The sequence below is a fragment of the Centroberyx gerrardi genome, chromosome 1 (assembly GCF_048128805.1).
Source record: "Centroberyx gerrardi isolate f3 chromosome 1, fCenGer3.hap1.cur.20231027, whole genome shotgun sequence".
Taxonomy (NCBI): Eukaryota; Metazoa; Chordata; class Actinopteri; order Beryciformes; family Berycidae; genus Centroberyx; species Centroberyx gerrardi.
In genome coordinates this window covers 6,087,964-6,106,790 of record NC_135997.1, presented here as the reverse complement: position 1 = coordinate 6,106,790, position 18,827 = coordinate 6,087,964, and the positions used below count along the sequence as shown (strand labels likewise).

General features: G+C 39.7%; 1 protein-coding gene across 1 annotated transcript; it reads right to left on the bottom strand.

Annotated features, from left to right (window-relative positions):
* Nucleotides 1–114: 114 nt before the first annotated feature.
* On the bottom strand, nucleotides 115–18,602 carry taldo1 (transaldolase 1). Its single transcript, XM_071922456.2, has 8 exons — nucleotides 18,424–18,602; nucleotides 13,206–13,329; nucleotides 12,696–12,803; nucleotides 8,029–8,160; nucleotides 4,462–4,637; nucleotides 2,257–2,454; nucleotides 1,184–1,329; nucleotides 115–672 (listed from the first exon to the last, which is right to left on the bottom strand). Exons 1-8 carry the CDS (start codon nucleotides 18,521–18,523, stop codon nucleotides 640–642), a joined length of 1,017 nt encoding a protein of 338 aa, XP_071778557.1. The 5' UTR covers nucleotides 18,524–18,602; the 3' UTR covers nucleotides 115–639.
* Between the last annotated feature and the right edge of the window lie 225 nt (nucleotides 18,603–18,827).

Here is an 18,827-nt window from a genome sequence, read left to right as displayed (position 1 = left end):
AGAGCAGAGCTTACACATTTGAACCAACAGTGAGGTGTGTGAGCCAGGAACATTGCAGAAGTGCAGGTTTCTGTTGCCCAACATTTTGAAAAAACATGACCAAACACAACCATGCTGACTGAGGAGAAGTTTATTTAGTGAAACAGTAAAACTCTTCATAATTTACAGGAATGTTATAATGGTCTTTTTTTCCTTTTTAGCTTTTGCCATCAACCCTATTCAAATGGTGTCGATGCACAAAATAGAAAATGGTGGTCCCTTTCAGCCAAAAAGTGTTCATGGTCCTCCCTAGTAAGTCACATGATGTGACCCAAAGAAACTGGGCCAAGTGTGACTAAGAAATTTCTTCCTTTATGTTAATGATCATCTGGCCAAATCTCTAGTATTTAATAGATTATTTAACAACCATATTAGCATCAATCACCATTTGCATTATGTGTGGTCAGAATACAAGGCGAAAATTCAGAGTCGATCCCAGCCTTAGAGAGGCAGGGCGTCCGTTTAGCGGGGAGTCTGGATCAGGGGAGGGAAGGCCCTCTGGTGCCTCAGACCCCTTCCCTTAGGTAGTAGGGGACAAAGAAGCCAGTCTCCTGACACCCTAGTTCCCGTCAATGCGGCGAGAGACGGCCGATCCACCCGTTACTGGCCGTTTTTCACGCTGAGCATTTTCTCCTGTGGGGCAGAGAAGAAAAACAACGTCAGCATCACAACTTTCATGCAGTGCACATAGGAGTATATAGCTACTAGTAGGGATGGGACAATATATTGAAATTCAATATAACGCAATACAAAAATGTGACAATACGCATCGTGGGGCAGAAAAATGAATTGTGATATTAGCTCCGTTTTATTCTGCTGTAGTAATCACAAATGAGACGGTTTGTCCATCACAATTTCACAAGTTCTCCACTGAAATAATATTGTTTGCACTTTGCAATGACATTTTTAAATTGTTGTTTACATTCTAGCAAGCCAGTGTCATTGCTAGAAAGATCTGTGGCTCGGAAATAAACAGAATTCTGCATAGTCATACTTTGTTGTAATAAATAAAAGTTCAATGAAATCGTATCGTAGTTGTATTGAATTGTGAACCCCATATCGTGTATCGTATGATAAACATATTGTCCCATCCCTAGTCATTAGTAGGAAAACACACACACACAAAAACCTCACTGCCTCTTACTTTGATCATGGTCTCCAGCTTGATGGCATCGGCAGCGAACTTGCGGATGCCGTCAGACAGTTTCTCCACGGCCATGCGGTCCTCGTTGTGCTGCCAGCGGAAAGCTTTCTCATCCAGGTGGATCTTGTCCAGCTCACAGGACTGGGCTGCAGAAACAAACAAACGGGGCCGATACGGATGAGACTCATGAAATGTGTGTAGAAGCCTTTCTTTCTCCGTTAAGGCTTCTTTTGTATAGAACCTTCATTCAGTATAGAACAAGAAATTACACTTTATTCAAAAACAAAGGTTTTATTATTATATTTTTTTGCCTTCGCCGGTAAACATAATCTTGAACATATAGCCTATGTTGTGTAACTTTTTGTAGTCCATCTTCCTACTGTTTCCCATGCTCTGCCACTTGCCCAACCACCACCCTCAATATAGTTCAGCACCCTATAGTCTCATGATGTCAACCCTGAGACAACGCAAAATCCACAGGAATGAAGTTGGTTAAAGACATAAATAACTGGGTGTGAATGTACCATACTTATACACAAGTTGCAAAAGAGGAGTGCCAACAAAATACACTGATAAACTGACAAGCTGCCATATTGTTTTACCAATTAAGTGAAACCTTTTGCTCATCTGACCGACTTGACATCAATGAGGCAATACCAAAAATCAAGATGGTCACACTTTAGATTAAGGAACACATTAACTCTTAACTATGAGTTTTCCCTCAATAGTTTAATAATTTCTCTCAATATGTGATACTAGCACCTTATAAGCCCCATACTGAGCAAAGCATACTAAAAGCGCAATTCATGTGCAACAACTTCCTTACTGATTGCTATAAGCACTAATTAGGAGGCCATTGAGGGACTATGGGCTATACTTGTAGAATACAATGTGTAGAATATGATGTGCAGAATAAGGTACTAATAAGTGTTTTTTAATAACTAATAATGAACCAATACACTACTAATATGCAGGTTAATAAGCAACTTATTAATAGTTAATGTGTTGCCTAATCTGACGTGTTACCAGATTTCTCCCATTACTCTGGAATAATAAGCATGAGGCTGCAGTACCTTTCTGCACATTGAGCATCTCTGTGACGGTGCTGTGGTCCTGGCTCAGCTCTCCCAGCAGGCCGGGGGAGATGGTGAGCAGGTCGCAGCCGGCCAGGGCCTTCACCTGCCCCGTGTTCCTGAAGGAGGCGCCCATCACCACCGTGGTGTAGCCGAACTTCTTGTAGTAGTTGTAGATCTTGGTCACACTCACCACACCTTGGGACGGAGAATAAAAAGGGGATGAGGACAGCTGGAGGATTAAGATGCGAGCTTATGGCATCGGACAGATGATGCACAAAACAGACTTTAATGACTGGAGTGGACTCAAACATCTCAGTGGGCATGTCAGGGTTTGGGATGTGACAGCAGTTGCACTTCCTTAAATTCATGGTCCCAAGTGTCAGAGTACTTTTCATTATGAGCTTCATTGATTTTCAGAGTAGTCAGTCACTTGTATTTTCAGACTCTTCAGATTCAGACTTTTAGCTGGGCTGTTTTGTTTAGGAAGCCGACCTAAAAGCCATTTCAAGACAGTAAATGCAAACTGATTAACCACCAAAAAAAAAATCTCTACATTCTATATGGTGCCCATATAGTCAACTGACAATATTTATCAGAATTACTCATTTATCAGAATAATCTCCTCCTCCTTGACATCTAAATTTTGGTTATACTCACAAATGTTCTTGAGGAGATTGGATTATAAGCTTTGTAATAACTCTGGCTAACTAGCTTGCAGTTAAGGTTACCAAACTTGCCGTTTAGTTGCTGCTAAACAAGCTTCATTTTTAGCATGCCATCTAAATGCATTGCTTAAAATGTAAATTGTTTCAAGGTGCAGGTTCATTACCAAACCGCATATTCATGATTTAAAGGTTCATGCCCATAGTAAACCATGGATGCTGAGCAGATGTTCTTCCTCTACGAGAAACCGTTTAATCATCATAAATTGTGTTTTTGCCATTCATTCCCTGGTAGATAGCTCCAAGTCATCTTTGAAATGAACAGAAACTTTTCTATGGTTTTAAACGTGAAAATGTTCTTGTACCAGAGTGAAATGGCACTTTAAGTGTTAGGGCACCACTTTTTATCCAAATTCAATGTTGAATGAAACCGTTGCCAGGAGAAATGAAAAAATAAACTAGGGTGTCAGTGATTTGATTTACTGTTGTCAGCATGCACACACAGATCCAACAAAATGTTAACACAGCTGCAAAAATGTTCCGTAATAAAGGATTATGTTGAATCAATACTGTTACATTTTGAATGTAGTTGTTATTTATTCACCCAGCCCCTGTCACTGTGCTCTAGGTTTCTGTATATTGCCACTTCAGGAAATGGAATGGCTTGTAGGCCTTCTTAGCATTTTTGATTGAAACCAAAGCTTACAGCTAGTTTCGCTTCAGCTAAGGGCTTGTGAATTAAAAGGGTCGCTTCAGGATACCTGTTCTAAAAATGTGTTCAATACCTCTCTTTGTTGCATTTCATTATTGTATAGAGTCAATTATTTTCTATAACAGTTATGCGCTCCCCTGCCCTGTGTGCTTTTCTCTCTTCTCCTGTCTTTCTTCCTCTGACAATTATTCTCATTAGCACCTTTGGGTGCATGTCTACAAAGATGACTGATGCGTTTGGGGAGATGTACAGGACTGTTTTGCACTTCTGAACCAATGTAAGGTTGTATAGTTGTATGTTGTGTCCTATTTGAGCGAGCCATGGTTAACAGTAAGATTTGGAGATTTTCTACCATAATTGATTTTCCTCATACATGCAGAACTTGGAAGTATGAGCTTAGGAGGAAACCTTGAATGCAGCATCAGTTCTGAGGCATTTCTGTCACCACATATAAATATACTGTATAAGCGTTAATTTCAACTATTGGATTTGACTGTAAAATTCATGTCACCGTTTGATTTAGAGGAAAAAAAGAAAAGAAAATGTCAGTCCTTACTCATAACAGTATGGAAAGATAGCACTTTGATTGTCAGCATCATTTCGGGCTGCTGTTTTAACAGGTTAATTTTTCACGCCTTATTAGAGCTAATCGACTCGTCCACTTCCTCTCTCTCATCAACTATCTGGGAAATGCCAGTCTAATGCCAATTTGCAAGGAACTATAAAAGGTTCAAGGCTCAATGTGCGTAGCTGTTGATGCTACCAGTGACAAAAATCAAATGTACTCATGAATACAGGATTCATACGACTATGAATGCACATTATTACCTGGGTCCTCGTTTGGCTCGTAGCTTTTGCGGTCTGTGTTCTCCTTGTACCAGTCGAGGATGCGTCCCACAAAGGGCGAGATGAGGGTGACCTTTGCTTCTGCACAGGCCACAGCTTGAGCAAAAGAGAACAGCAGGGTCATGTTGCAGTGAACGCCATGCTTCTCCTCTAGCTCCCTGTGCAGGAAAACACACAGATACATTTTATCTGAACCCATCATAAACAAACAATATGTACAGACATGAACGCGCCTGCTTCTTCTCCATGGCTCCCCACCTGGATGACAAGACAAGCTACTGAATTTTGCCGTTTGGTCTACAGGTGATTTCACCGAACGCCGGTCGACTCACAGGCGTTTATGGTAGAGGAACTTGAAGTCCCAGTCCCATTTTAGCAACCGTTAAAGATTGCATTGCTGCATTACAGAATTTATATTTCCACAAGTCAAAAGTTTATTTAAATAGCCAGTAGCCTAGGTTAAATAGTGAGAGAGTGTAAACAGACGTGTCTTTCTCTCTTGCATAATCCAGTAAGAAGAGGTGGGAACAGACACATACAGGTCGCAATAAAATTGGCCATGACTAGAGTGCGAACGAACTGAAACAAGGTATTTTTACATGTTAAAAAGTATAGTATAAATTCTTGTAGTTAAACAAAAAAAAAAAGATGAAGAAGTATCAGGTGGCGGTGCATTCGCAATAGGAAGCAGAAGCACAAGAAACTCAAAATGGGGAAACACAAACCCAGCACATCCTGAGGAAGGCTTGGTGAAATGTTAGGGGCGTTTAGGCCACTGTCTGTAAATTAATTTTAAATCAACTTGAGCATAATTTCTTTCTTTCTGCATGTGCTCCCCAATTTGACTTTCCTGTAACTAGGCTTCATTTTAAAATGACCAAAAATCAAGGCAATTTAAATCAGGGAAATAATACTAGAAATAAGAACTAAGACTCCTAAGGACCATGGGCTTGAGTATATACACAGTATGTTAAAATGGTCCAAGCTTTAATTCTAGTCAACTTATTTTTGACCAAGGCTGATGGCTAACTAAACTAGCAGTTTCAGTTAGTTTTTGTTGTCATGGAGACCAGGCCTCATGATGCAACAGTGAGTTGGTTTCAGAGAGTTAAATTATTTTTGTTGTGATTTGTGAATGTGGGAATGATTTAATTACTGTACACAGTGTAGAATAGTAAAGGCAGAAAACTGGATAATTATTTCCTATAATTTGTGAATACTTTTGGATTGTAGAAATTAATGTTTGGCCTATTAAATAGTATTGATGTAATTCATCTAATTGTCAGTAGCAAATGGGGAATCATATTGTAATCTTTGTAAATATTCTCTGTCAACCGTTTACCATCAGATGGAACTGGGGAACAACTGTTTTAACTTTATTCATATTTATTAATTGTTCATGAATAAATCTCCATTCCCTTATGTTGACCATGTGATATGTTCACCACCGACTCTGCTTGAAGTCTGCTGTGTAAAGCCATAATTATGTAACGCCCAACAGACTGTCCATACATTCCTGAGTACTTTGAATGTCTTGGGGATTTCCTAAGTCAATTGCACAGTAATTTTGTAATGATATGAAAGACCAATTGTATCTGTATCTACCTATGTTCACATGAACTAGAAATAACCTGTAATTAGAAGACAGATCTGGGAGAGCCTGTTCAACCTAGAGGTCTAGTCAAGGATATGATGTCATGTTTGTATGATCTTATCAATACAAACTAGCAGGCATATAACACCGCATTATGTAATAACACCGCATTATGTAAAAATCTGCCGCATTTTGTAATACACAGCCTGAACGCAATATGTAATAAATTTCCCCGCATTTTGTAATAAATTATTACATATTGCGGTGGTTATTACAAAATACGGGAGTTGCACTTTTTTTTTGATGAAAATGTAATATGGTGCATTATGTAATAACCAACCAAAATGGATGTCTTCATTCATAAAAATCGTTATAACATTATAACAACAATGTTTATTTTATGCATTCTAGCATGAATCATACTGACTCAAAATTCACTATTAGTTCAGTAGATTAGTAGTATCTTTCATTGGTCAAAACTACATTAAGTGTCACTGTATTCCTTAGCTTAATAGAAACTGTACTTGAGGGTTCATAGTAGGGCTGAACGATTTTGAAAAAATATCTAATTGCGATTATTTTGACTGATATTGCAATTGCGATATTAGAGGGAATGATAATTTTTACATCATTATTTTCATTTTCATTGAAAAACGTATTAAAATGATTATGGTGTGATTTTTGTGGGGATCTGTACCAAACAAAGATGTTTTCTTAAGTCTGTAGAATATGATGTGTAGGCAGGACATCTCTGCAGCACGACAATATTTCATTTAAAATGGTATTTTGACACACATTTCGCCTTTAACAAATATTGCGCCTCCTGTGATTTGAAAATTGCAGTAGGCCATATTGCGATTTCGATAAAATTTCGTTTAATTGTTCAGCCCTAGTTTATAGAGACATAGAAACTGCACGACACTGAGTGTTACACTGACACAAACATCTAAAGGCCCTGACACACCAGTCGGTAAGCGTCTGTGTCCCTAGTTTTTGCGGTGTGTCCCGCACCGTTGGCACTAGTCGGACCCCTGTTGGCGGCTTTTCGGCCGATTGAGCATGTTGAATCGGCGGCGGAGCCCGTCGGTGAGAGAGATCACTCTGATTGGCACGAGAAGAGAAACGGAAGTGACGAAAGCAAGCAAACAACAAAGTCAAGAGGGCACACACAGAAGGCTCTTCTCCATTCTCCATCTCTATTCCAATACGCGAATATTTTCACAACGACATGGCCGTCTGGAATGAAGAAACTGAAGACCAACTGATCAGCATGATTCAGGAGAGGCCAGCTCTGTACGACATTACAGAAAAACGTTATACCAACCGAGTGGTGAAAACAGAACTCTGGCGTGAGATCGAAAATAAACTTGTTATATCAGGTAAGATTTTCTTCTACCGACTACCGCCACCTGCTGGTATGGAGAATTATTTCCCCTCATGCAGGCGCAGAACGTACGTGCTAGTTGGCCGTTGGCTGTAGTCTTTGCGGTGTGTTCAAGTGCAACTTTTTGGACCAGACAGAGGCGACGTGAGGCGACGCAACAGTCGGCCTTCGTCACCGCTGGTTCTTTGATGTGGCTATTTAGACTAAGATTAGAGTCAACTATAACGCCGGTCTAATTTAATATTTGGGAAGTTTAATTTAGCTTAATTGTTAAAAATATAACGTGTAGCCTACAGATGAAGACTTGTTATTACTTGTTATTAAGACTGGTTATTACATAATGCACTGTATTATTACATTTTCATCATAAAAAAAGTGCAACTCCCGCATTTTGTAATAACCACAGCAATATGTAATAATTTATTACAAAATGCAGGGAAATTTATTACACATTGCATTCAAGCTGTGTATTACAAAATGCGGCAGATTATTACATAATGCAGTGTTATTACATAATGCGTTGTTACAAGGCACATAAAGGCGATGCATGGATCACTGACAACATACTTACTTGCCAGCCTGGATGCCCTCCCATGTCGATGACAGCTTGATGAGGACGCGCTCCTTGCTGATGCCAGCCTCCTCGTACAGAGCGATGAGCCTCAGGGCCCGGGCGACCATCTTTTCTTTATCAAAGGACAGCCTGTTTGGGGAAGAGAACGGCACAACCAACACAGATAATTAGGCATGTGACAAGTCTGACAGCTGTACTGTACAGCTTTACTGTAGCGTGTCCATGGGGGGGGGGGGGGGGGACACATTGCTTACATTTCCCGCCGAAATTATCAATGTGATTAATAAGTAATACGACAGCGCTGCACCTGTAGCAGCCCGACTCCATACCTGCTGGTATGTGGATGTACGTCAACAGAAAACACAGATGTACTCCATACCTGCTGGTATGTGGATGTACGTAAACAGAAAACACAGATGTACTCCATACCTGCTGGTATGTGGATGTACGTCAACAGAAAACACAGATGTACTCCATACCTGCTGGTATGTGGATGTACGTCAACAGAAAATACAGATGATTATTTATAAGTGGCAAGTCCTTTATTCGCTTAACACACCCATGTAGAGATGGGCGACATTACAATAATTATCCAAATATAATTTTCCTCAAGAAATATAAAGCATTTGATAAAAGTCTCATTTTTTGTTCCCAGGCTTTGACAGCACATTAAACAGCCAGTTGTGTGGTGTAAGAGGCATCCACCCACAGCACCATATGCTACCGTTTTGGCTGCTAAAAAGGCAACTTTAACTACTTAAACTTAAACTACTTTAACTTAACACAACACAATCATGTTTACCAACCCGGCCAGTCTGTGATGCTTTATACCAAAAGGATAGAAGACAGTTTGTATTTCGCTCACACAAAGGGGGAGCCATTTTCTACTTTTCCTACAATTTTATATCATCTCGAGTAAGTAACACAATCATGTTTCTTAGTTTTTTCATGTGAAAACAGTGGCAATTTATTCTGTAGGGCCCCTCTCCCAGCTAAAGCTACAGGTCGTTTTGGGACTTTATCGCCCAGGCTCACACCCTCGCCTCCTTTCCCATCAACAGAACACAACAAGCGTCTAGCTCCGATGAACTGTCTCGTCTTGTCGCCACTGTTCAACTTCCAACTCGTTTTGTCACATTGCTTTCCCATCATGTTCGTCAAGTAATAAAAACATTTTGGATTGCATGGCAACCATTACACATACAAATTAACAGACCTGACATGTGAGCGTCAAACTGGGTAGAGCCTATTGTGCTTTTGAAAGCCACAGCAGACGAGTAATGTCAAAGGCAGAAGCTTAAATATAACCAGCTTGTGGTTTTGATGTGTGAACAAAAGCGAACAAAAGCAGTCGGTGAGTCTGCCTAAAGAGAGAGTTCAGGACCAAAGGATAGAAATCCATGTCATGATCAAGATGGGTAGCTTGATCATGACCTTGAGGACAAAGATGATGATCTATGAGCTATGGTAGCACAACTGGGTATTCATGCAAAGTTTCACATTTATGTTATCAGAATGTATAGCTAGAGCATAAAATATGCTTTAGGTCCAAATGGCTAAAATCAACCCAATATTCTAAATTTGATCTAACATCCTGTGTTAGAAAGTGAGGAGTGTGTAGCAGCCCACACAGCCTCCAGTCTAGGAAATATTGTGTCCACTACTACTAAAAAAAAAAAAATATTCAGCTCTCTGAAAACAGCAAGGAGATGTAACAAGCTAATTACTAATTAGCCAAAAAGATCTACTTTCAACCATAAATCATATTAAATATTTGGCGACTATTGGGGCTGCACGATATTGGAAAAAACTGACATTGCAATATTTTTTTTTTCTGCGATATATATTGCGATATGAAAAAATACAGGAATTTTCACCAAATGACTTGGAATAGCTCTATCAAGCCTTGCCCCTTTTAAGAAGGTGGCCTTGTGGGTAACCTGCGCGGGTGACGTAGTAGGAAGTGAGTGTGTTTTTAGCATGGATGTTGCAGGATGCTAAGTGAGTAAAGTTACCATAGTTAGCGGGAAAAGAGCTTAGAACGTCACCGAGAGGCCGTGCATTATGTTCGCTGCTGTATCGAAATAAAGTGCCAGTTCTCCACTGCAGAATTGGGCCGGACTCTTAGTAAAAATCTTGTTACCAGCTACGAGCCAGGCTAAGCTAAAATAGGCTAGCACAACACCACAGGCTTCCCAACTACGGTTCGAAGCCGCGAAAGCTGGAAAGGTAACATATGCTACTCTAATAACAAACTCTTAAATCAGAGTAAATGATGTTATATCAGACAGACTTCTCTTGTAGATTAGTCATGGAAAATTAGAACCATGAGTTTTCCTTTTGTATCAAGCAGCAAAAAAGTTGCAGCATGATGTGTTTGAGTTAATTTGCCTTACTTGACATCGCACGTCCTGCGATGTGACTATTGCGCATGCGCACATCGCGATGACGATGCTGAAACGATATATCGTGCAGCCCTAGCGACTATCACATTACTGTAATAGTGCAGCCTTCATTTTAACAAGTTTACTTCATTGGTGAGTATGGCTGGGCCATAATTCAACCTTATTGTTTATCGCCTCGAGTGGAATTATATCATATCATGATATGGTGATTTGGGGATATTGTGACACATATTTTTTCTGTCTAAAATTGATTACAAGCTAATTTTATTTAAAAACAAGAACATTTTAGTTTTGTTTGACATCACACCTAACCATTTGGTTCAATGGGATGAACATTAATTTGATCATTTAACGTGATTTTGCATATGCAAGTCATATTGTGATATCGATACAAAAATAAATATTAATATATATTCTTATGATTATCGTGATATTGATTTCAACCATATCGCAGAGCCCTATTGGTGAGTAACAGAAACACATGATGCATGTATGAGTTGCTTCAGTTCCAGGCTGTATGGACAGTGCACTGCAAGTTTGGCAGTGCTCCTGCTGATGACGATCTATTGAGTTCATTAACTGCACTGGTTTGTCTGCGTTGCTGTTGTGGTTTCAGATGTGGAGTTTGTGATGACGTGTCAGTAGTACGCTCCCTCCCAGAGTCTTGCACTGGGCTACATATTAAATTCCAAAAATCAAAGAAATTGAAGTGAAATTCCACCAATGGACTAAATCCATCGCTGCTCCGCGATACATTCGTCTAACCGTCCAACACCATTTACAACATCAACATGCTCTTCATTCTGGCTGATGTGTGCACAAGATACACTCATTTTAATTATTTTTGGTGCCTGGTTTAGCGATTACAGGAAATTAATTTAACATGCTCCCGACAATCTGATAAAACACGTTCACTGATCTGATAGGGCACACACAAACTGTAGCTGTATGCATGTTTTCTTAGCAAACTGAAAAAGCTGGTTTTATCAGTTGATCTCAGCCTCCTGCCAAGATTATCATCACATAGTTGCTTGCATATGCAGTGAAATCCAAATCCATGGGTTTGAGTCTGGTTTTCCTTGACATTATATCGCTGAAACTATCCATCACAAGGTTGATATTGATATCGATTTCACAAACAGGAGTGTGTGTGTGTGTGTGCGCGCACATCTGTCTGCGTATGTGTGAGTGCATGTATATTTGTGGCATTAGAGCTGTGGGTGTGGTGCGCGTGTGTGCGGTGTGTTTGCGTTGTGTAGGGTTTGTGGGTGTGGTGTGTGTGGGTTTGCTTAGAGCTAGACCACTAACAAGAGCCACAGACTATAAAAAAGGCTGTACCATATAATTAAGTTTTAATAAGTGATTTAACAGGTAATACTTGGTACATTATCCCTTCCATACAGTGTTTCCTCTAATGTTTAATGAATCTTGTGGTGCTTGGGGGGATAATTATAGTTTTGTCCCATATCTGTCGCTGTTTTGGTCCAAGTTATGTTTCAAGTTGAGGTTGCTAAAAATGTTTTTTTTTAAATCATATAATGAAATAATTAGTTCTAAACCATTTGGACACTTATGATAGCAAGACTAAATTACAATGCCAATTTAAAAATGTCACATTTTTCTCTAGCAGCGGTGGTAATTTCCTCGCTGTGGTGGTGCACCACTGCTAAATGAATACAGAGGAAACGCTGCCTTATTACTTGGAGGCATAGAATTTCTTCATTGCTACAATTCATTTCAACAATCTCCATAAGTTGGTGGTATTACATGGCCGTCTAGCTGAAGTAACGACTGAATGGCCCAAACTTTCTTCAACTCAACACAGACATAACAGAGCTCCAGAGTTGTCTGGCCAATCCTATATCCAGAACTTCAGAAGTCATCTTTGGTCATGTTTCAGCTGTGTTCCATCATGTTCTTAACCACCATGTATTTTTCAGTTTATCCGATTGGTTTTGAAAAGGTTTCATAAACCTGACGGTCAACTCAGAGGAATATGTAATCCTTCAATTGAAATTAAAAACATGAAAATCACCAAAATTGGATTTACAAGGTTTTCACCCATCAGTTTGGCCTCTCTACACTGGCTGTCTGTTATTTAGCCCGTTTTTAATTCATGTCTGACTTGATTTATCTTAATGGCTTTTCTTATAGTTTCACTGTCACTTGGAATGCCGTTATGAAAAGTGCTACACAGACTTAAAGTATTTACATGTTTACTGTCATCATCAGTGCCTTTAACATGTTGCTTCCTCCTACCTTGCATCCACCTCAGTGGAGACTCTGCCTGGGACCTTCTTGAGGATCTCTAGGCCAAAACTCACAAACAGCTTGTCCATGGTGTTGATCACCTGCTCCTCTTCAGCTCTGAACAGAGAGGGAAAATTATGAGGCTAGTGCAGTTCACATCCTATTAATATAGAAACAGGAACATTACAAGCAATGGACACTGTGTAGTGATTATAGCACCATTTTGGAAAGGGCTCCAGCACACCGTCTCAGCTGCCTGCTTTAAATTAAGGAACTTTGTCAAAACCTTGCAGAGGAACTATGTATTGCACTAAAAGCCACACAGACGCAGCACCCAAGGGCTTATGGTTTTGTAACACCTGCAGACACAAATCTCCCCTTTATTTAGTAAATGACTATTGCTTTCATCCTTTTTTAGCTCAAGTGTAATCCAATTGTTGGTTCAAGAGGTCTATAACTAAAGACTGACTTACGAAGCTTAGGGTGCTTGGTTTAACTCATCTGAGTGTGACCACTTACCCGTCTTTGGCACTGCCGAATTTAATAGCCTGGTCCACTAGGTGCTGGTAGGCCGGCATCTTGGCAGCAGCCAGGATAAGAGACGGGTTAGTGGTGGCATCTTGAGGCTTGTACTCGTCGATGGCTGCAGGATGGACAGGTAGGGCGACATGGTTAGAAATCACACACACACACACACACACACACACACACACACACACACACACACACACACACACACACACACACACACTAGAGTCAGCCTGAGTCCAGCAAATCTCAAATGGGCCATGCATTAACACCTATAGACCCAGGGCAGGCTAGTTAGATGTCCTAAATATTTTTATTAATTTAAATGAACTATTAAAAAGTCTCAAGTCTGGATGTCAACTGATTTACTGGATGACTAATTAAGCACTAGCCTAACTGAATCCCTCATTCTCTGTGTGTAGGGAACACAACATTTCATGATTCATGAAGAATTCACACAAACTTGTAATTGTACCTTCATGATTCAGGTAAATGTTTCAGTATTTTTAGCTACTCAATCATAATGAGTATTATGTGTATTAGTGTATGTCGGCCTTTAGTCAAATACAGACTGATTACACTAAGCAAAATATGTTCCATCACATTCAATTTGGTAAAGATTCATATCATACAACTATAAAAATGGTCTGAATTTAACTTTTTTTTTTAATCCATTTAATTTGTTCAAACATCCACTATGTTAATAAATGAGAGGGGTCCAGGATGGAAGTGGCTGAAGGAAATGTAACATTTTGAATTTATTACAATACTATTCAACTGCTTTCAGTGTCACAAGACTGTAACTGCATGAAAAATGAGGAGGAAGGAAATGACAAATTGTTTATAATGTGGACTTCAAAAAAAAAAGTCAATTGTAAACCTCCTTAGATGAGTCTACCATGATCAACAGCTTGTAAAATAGACAAGTTAAAACCAGTTTGAGCCCAGTTCTCACCAAGCCTGTGTAAGCCTAAAAATCACACATGGCTTTACTTGAGCTCATTAATCTAAAAAAAAGTGGGCAGAGTCTACACTTTAGGTAGAGAAAAGTCACAGAAAATCAAAGAGAGGCTTTCTGTACTCTGACTAAGCTGCTGTCAGATAGCTAACGGTACTAAAGCGCCATCTGCAGGACAATATTATTACTACAAAGATGATCTCCACCTCGGCCACACCATCCCCTGAACATTAAACTGTTCAGAGTCAGAGGCAGCCAGTGTGTTTCTTCTGACCACATTAACAATGCAATACATTTCAACACATCAAGATCTTCCTTGAGTATGTCTATAAGTAAGGTGCAAGTTCCAGTAGTGCCTTTTCTTTGTTTAGTGTTTTTGAAGATTTTAGTACACTTGTTTGTTCCTAAAAAGGTTGATTATATGCTCATGGGAATTCTTGAACACCCTACAGTCCTTAAACTGGTGATGTTACAACCTAGGCATCTTTAAAATTAAGGCAAAACACTGACAAACACAAAGATTAAAATAGGCTATGTATAAAAAAAATAAATAGACTACGAAACCACCATCTACTGCATCTCTCCTAATTAACTAATGAGTGTGTTCAATCAAGAAAAAAAAAAAAATAATAATCTCATATCCCCAAATTAAACCCAAGACATCAAATACTTGCAATTGCCTATTGAGATCTACAGTATAATGATAGATCGACAATATTTTGAGATGGCCAACAGGTTGAATGATCCTTAAGATCTAAATGCTGGACAAAAACGTATGAGACCTGTTGACTGTAATCTACACTGACAAAATCTTATTTTTCAAAAAAGAACTACAAATTCCTCTACATTGATCTGAGTGAGAGGCAAGGCCATATAATAGAGCACAGTAGCATTGTGTGAGCAGCTGAGTCCCATCAGAGAGCTGCCAGGCCTTCAGCTGCAGAGAACAAAGCCTCCCTCTGTTCCCTGGGGAAACAGTTATCTCTCACCAAAAAAAAAAAAAAAAAAAAAACATTGGGATCCTCCTTTGAGTCAGTGGGTTTGGATGGGATACTTGTGATCTGCAGTTTAAGATGGAAACTGTGGCCAGTTGACCTTAAAGTCGAGATGAAACGGCATTTCGAGAGTATCTAACTTCCGTATTGTGACGTATTTCCGAGTGAAACAGGAAAGACAGGCGGGACATAACGTTGGGAGGAATTTGATTTGAACGTTGAAAAGTGGGTGTGTCATAACACCCGAAGACACACCGAAGTACCATGCTGTTGCTAGCTAGCTAAGTAATGAATCTTAGCCTCTTAGCTCTGTGCGCTAAAAGTTGAAGATTGATTGATGGGTGGATGTCATGATATTATTGGTTGAAATTAGTTACGGGCATGCTTACGTAAGCACACGGCATATTTTGTTTTACAGTAAGAAAACATGATTGAATTTTGATATAAGAATACAATGAAATTGATTTTTGGTTTTTTTTTTGGCATATATTGTTAAATAGGTGCACAGTATGACCGGGGATGTGATCTAAAAGGGTTAAAAAGGCATTTTTCATTTAATCTCGTCTTTAAGGCAGCCAGTGTTGGTTACAGCAGTAATCCCAAAAGATAGGATCTGGGAAACGCCTGGAGCTTCAAGCACAATGAGGAATTCTTCAAGCTTGCCATAATTTACTAGTTATCCATTACGAGTGGTGGAAGAGTACTAGGATGTTCTACTCGTGTACAAGTACTGTTACTTTGCTGATATTTTACTTAAGTAGAAGTAAAAGTACTGGTGTAAAAATCTACTTCAGTAAAACTAAAAAGTAACCAATTTAAAATGTTGTCAGTTAAAGTCAGTAAAAGTTACCGAGTTACTTTTCAGAAAATTTAACGTTGTTAGATATGATCTTTTCCATGCAATTCTAAAACGGACGAGAGTACAGAGTTCAAACTAGATTCTTTTAATCGGGAAAACTGGAAATTACAAAATAAAGTGCACAAGCAAAGTAAAGCCAGATTACTTTTCTCTTCTTTGCTGACTTTTTGGCCAATCTATGTTGGCACGCAAAAAGCTACTCAATTACAGTAATGTGAGTAAATGTAATTAGTTACTTCCACCCTTGAATATTACCATTGAAAATGCAAACCCTCTGCTGGGAGAATAGTAGCTTGACCATGGGTGTCACTCTCCCATCATCACCTGCCCACTTCTAAGCAGTGTTAAGCCATTCTGTGCTACATCTTAACTTTCAGATTGGGGTCCCTGGCTGACATTTTCTCAGATGGGGAACCTCACCTGAATGCATGTCTTTTTTACACCATCAGTAACCATACAGACCAATTGGTTACCAGCCTGTGGGTAATGTTGCCAAAATTTTGCAAGGACAGTGTGTTTGCACCACTATTTACTGCAACTTGAGTTATGAAAACCTTTGCGTTTCCCCACAGATACAAGTTAAGCAAGTATGGAATTACCCTTTTGGCCCTACTGTCACAAAGAGCAGAGCTGCTGCTTGATCTGAAAAGGCCTGTGCTTGCAACCAGTGAAACCAACAGATCTTACAACATTCATGTAAAGCCTTGATTACACAAACCTGGCCTACTTACATATTTTTTTAAGAAGAAACTTTTAAAAAGCACAAGATAGGCAAATCTTGAACAAGAATCTTTTTTTTTAACCTCTGTCACAAAGTCTGAGCAAAAACATCTTTGTTTTCTTCTATCACAGAGCTCTTCTGAACTACCCACAACCTTTCAACATAAGGTTTTGAGAGTTATAAAAAATTAATTCAGCAAAATAATATACATGCCTCAACACATACCCAACATCATGTGTCTACATGCAGATGATTTAATTATATACTATTGTGATACCAAAGGGCAAAGACAGGCCGATACAAAAAAAGGTCATCCAGTGCATCTATCAGTCTTGATACTGTAGGTTTGACGAACAACTGATCCTTCTAACATGAGATGTTATGCTCAGTCCAGAAACCACACTGTACTTAATTACTTACCAACTAAAAAGCAGACACTTATAGGAAGACTTGTAGCTTGAAACAGCCCACAGAGTAGTTCAGAAACTGTGTTGCATCAAACTCATAGGCTAAGGCACAACTGACCCTTCTGGTTTGAACAGCCATCCAGGAACTACAGTATATTATATCAGGGAACAATACAGCAACTATGTAAACGAGACCAGGTGCTGTGGGGTGCAGAAGTGATTAGCAAAAACTTCCAGTATGTTGAGATTCTGTGTGACAACATATGTGTGATAAATAACAACAGGTATGGGCTGAAAGCATGTAATATAGACTTTTTTGTGCACCAGGCTGGAAGTGTCCAGCTGGCAGACCTGGAACAGCACTACACACCCCCTGAGTAACATTAGTAGCTTCAAGCCTCAAGGTGTCACGCCAGGATAACACTGCACGGACTGGAGTGAATGAGGAAACCAGTTCTGTCTTGTCATCCTGACTTGCAGGCCTGGCATGAGGAAATTATCTGGTTTGCATCACAATGTAAATGCATTACCGCTCGCAGTTCCTCGTTCAGGGTATTGCTGTTGGGAAACATAAGGCTTTTCCTCAGTGGCATAAAAGGGACATCGCCATTTCCTTATCGGGTTTGCTAAGTACTACTGGAGAACAGACAGTCATCATTACGATTTACTGTAAATAGCAAGCCATAACTTTGTCAACTAACGTTACTCTCTTTTGTAATTTACAGCATTCTCTGTGCTTGCAAACCCAAACAATATGCACAATACACTATGTAGTTAACAGGTGTGTGGTCAGCCACCTGTGAGGTTAACATTACGCGACACGAGGTTATATTCCAGGAAAATAACTCAACACTTTATCAAAAGCCTGACATTTAGCGTTAGCTGGGATGGTAGCAACAATGTCAACTTTATCCCGGTTAGCAAGCTAGCATATCTTGCCATTAAAGCGAACGTAAACTTACTGGTATTAGCGACTAACGATACTACGTAGTATGTTAAGTAACGTTAATAGCAAGCAAGCGGCTTATCAGATCGGACACCATCGTTTTTTGGCGAATGCGTCATATTCGCAACCGAGCTAACTGGCGTATAAACAAGTAGCAGATGGACAACATTAGGCAGTTGCAATGAAGTAAATTTGATGTAGGCTAACGGTTCAGACGCTCATATTGATCGCATACAGTGGCATGGCGGTCATTCACATTAACGTTGGCTCCTTCAGCAGGAGTTCGCATGCTAGCTAGCTGGTGTTAAAAGTAGCCAGTTTACCGTTAAAATCCCCGGTGTCCGCAACGACCACGGTGTGCTTCTTCAGCTGGTTCAGTGCTGACTCCATTTTTCGCCGTTTGTCTGGTGACACACTAGACATGATGATGGGAGACAGAGACGCTTTTATACACAGAAAACACGTGAGACTAGGTGGAATTTCGGGCACATGAACGCGCAGCAGAACAGGAAGGAGCTACTGGGAACGCGCTTCTAACAGACAGTTCGAACCCGGAAGCAAGAGAAGGGGAAGCAAGGAGGTTGTATATTAACAGGGGAAGGGGTATAAAACCTCCTTGGGTGTGACGTTTTTCTTAAACAACTTTTTATGTATTACTTGTTATCATTCCAAATGTAATACACGATGTTACTTAAATAAAATAGGAAGGGGTTGTTTAGCTTAGCTA

Bases quoted from the DNA above. Each gene is read 5' to 3' on its own strand.
- taldo1 (XM_071922456.2), bottom strand. From the start codon at position 18,523: ATGTCTAGTGTGTCACCAGACAAACGGCGAAAAATGGAGTCAGCACTG. The intron at 8,161-12,695 runs GTAGGAGGAAGC...TTCCCCAAACAG, and splicing joins TCCACTGAGGTGGATGCAAG to GCTGTCCTTTGATAAAGAAA. The intron at 2,455-4,461 runs GTAATAATGTGC...CTCCGTCCCAAG, and splicing joins CGAGCCAAACGAGGACCCAG to GTGTGGTGAGTGTGACCAAG.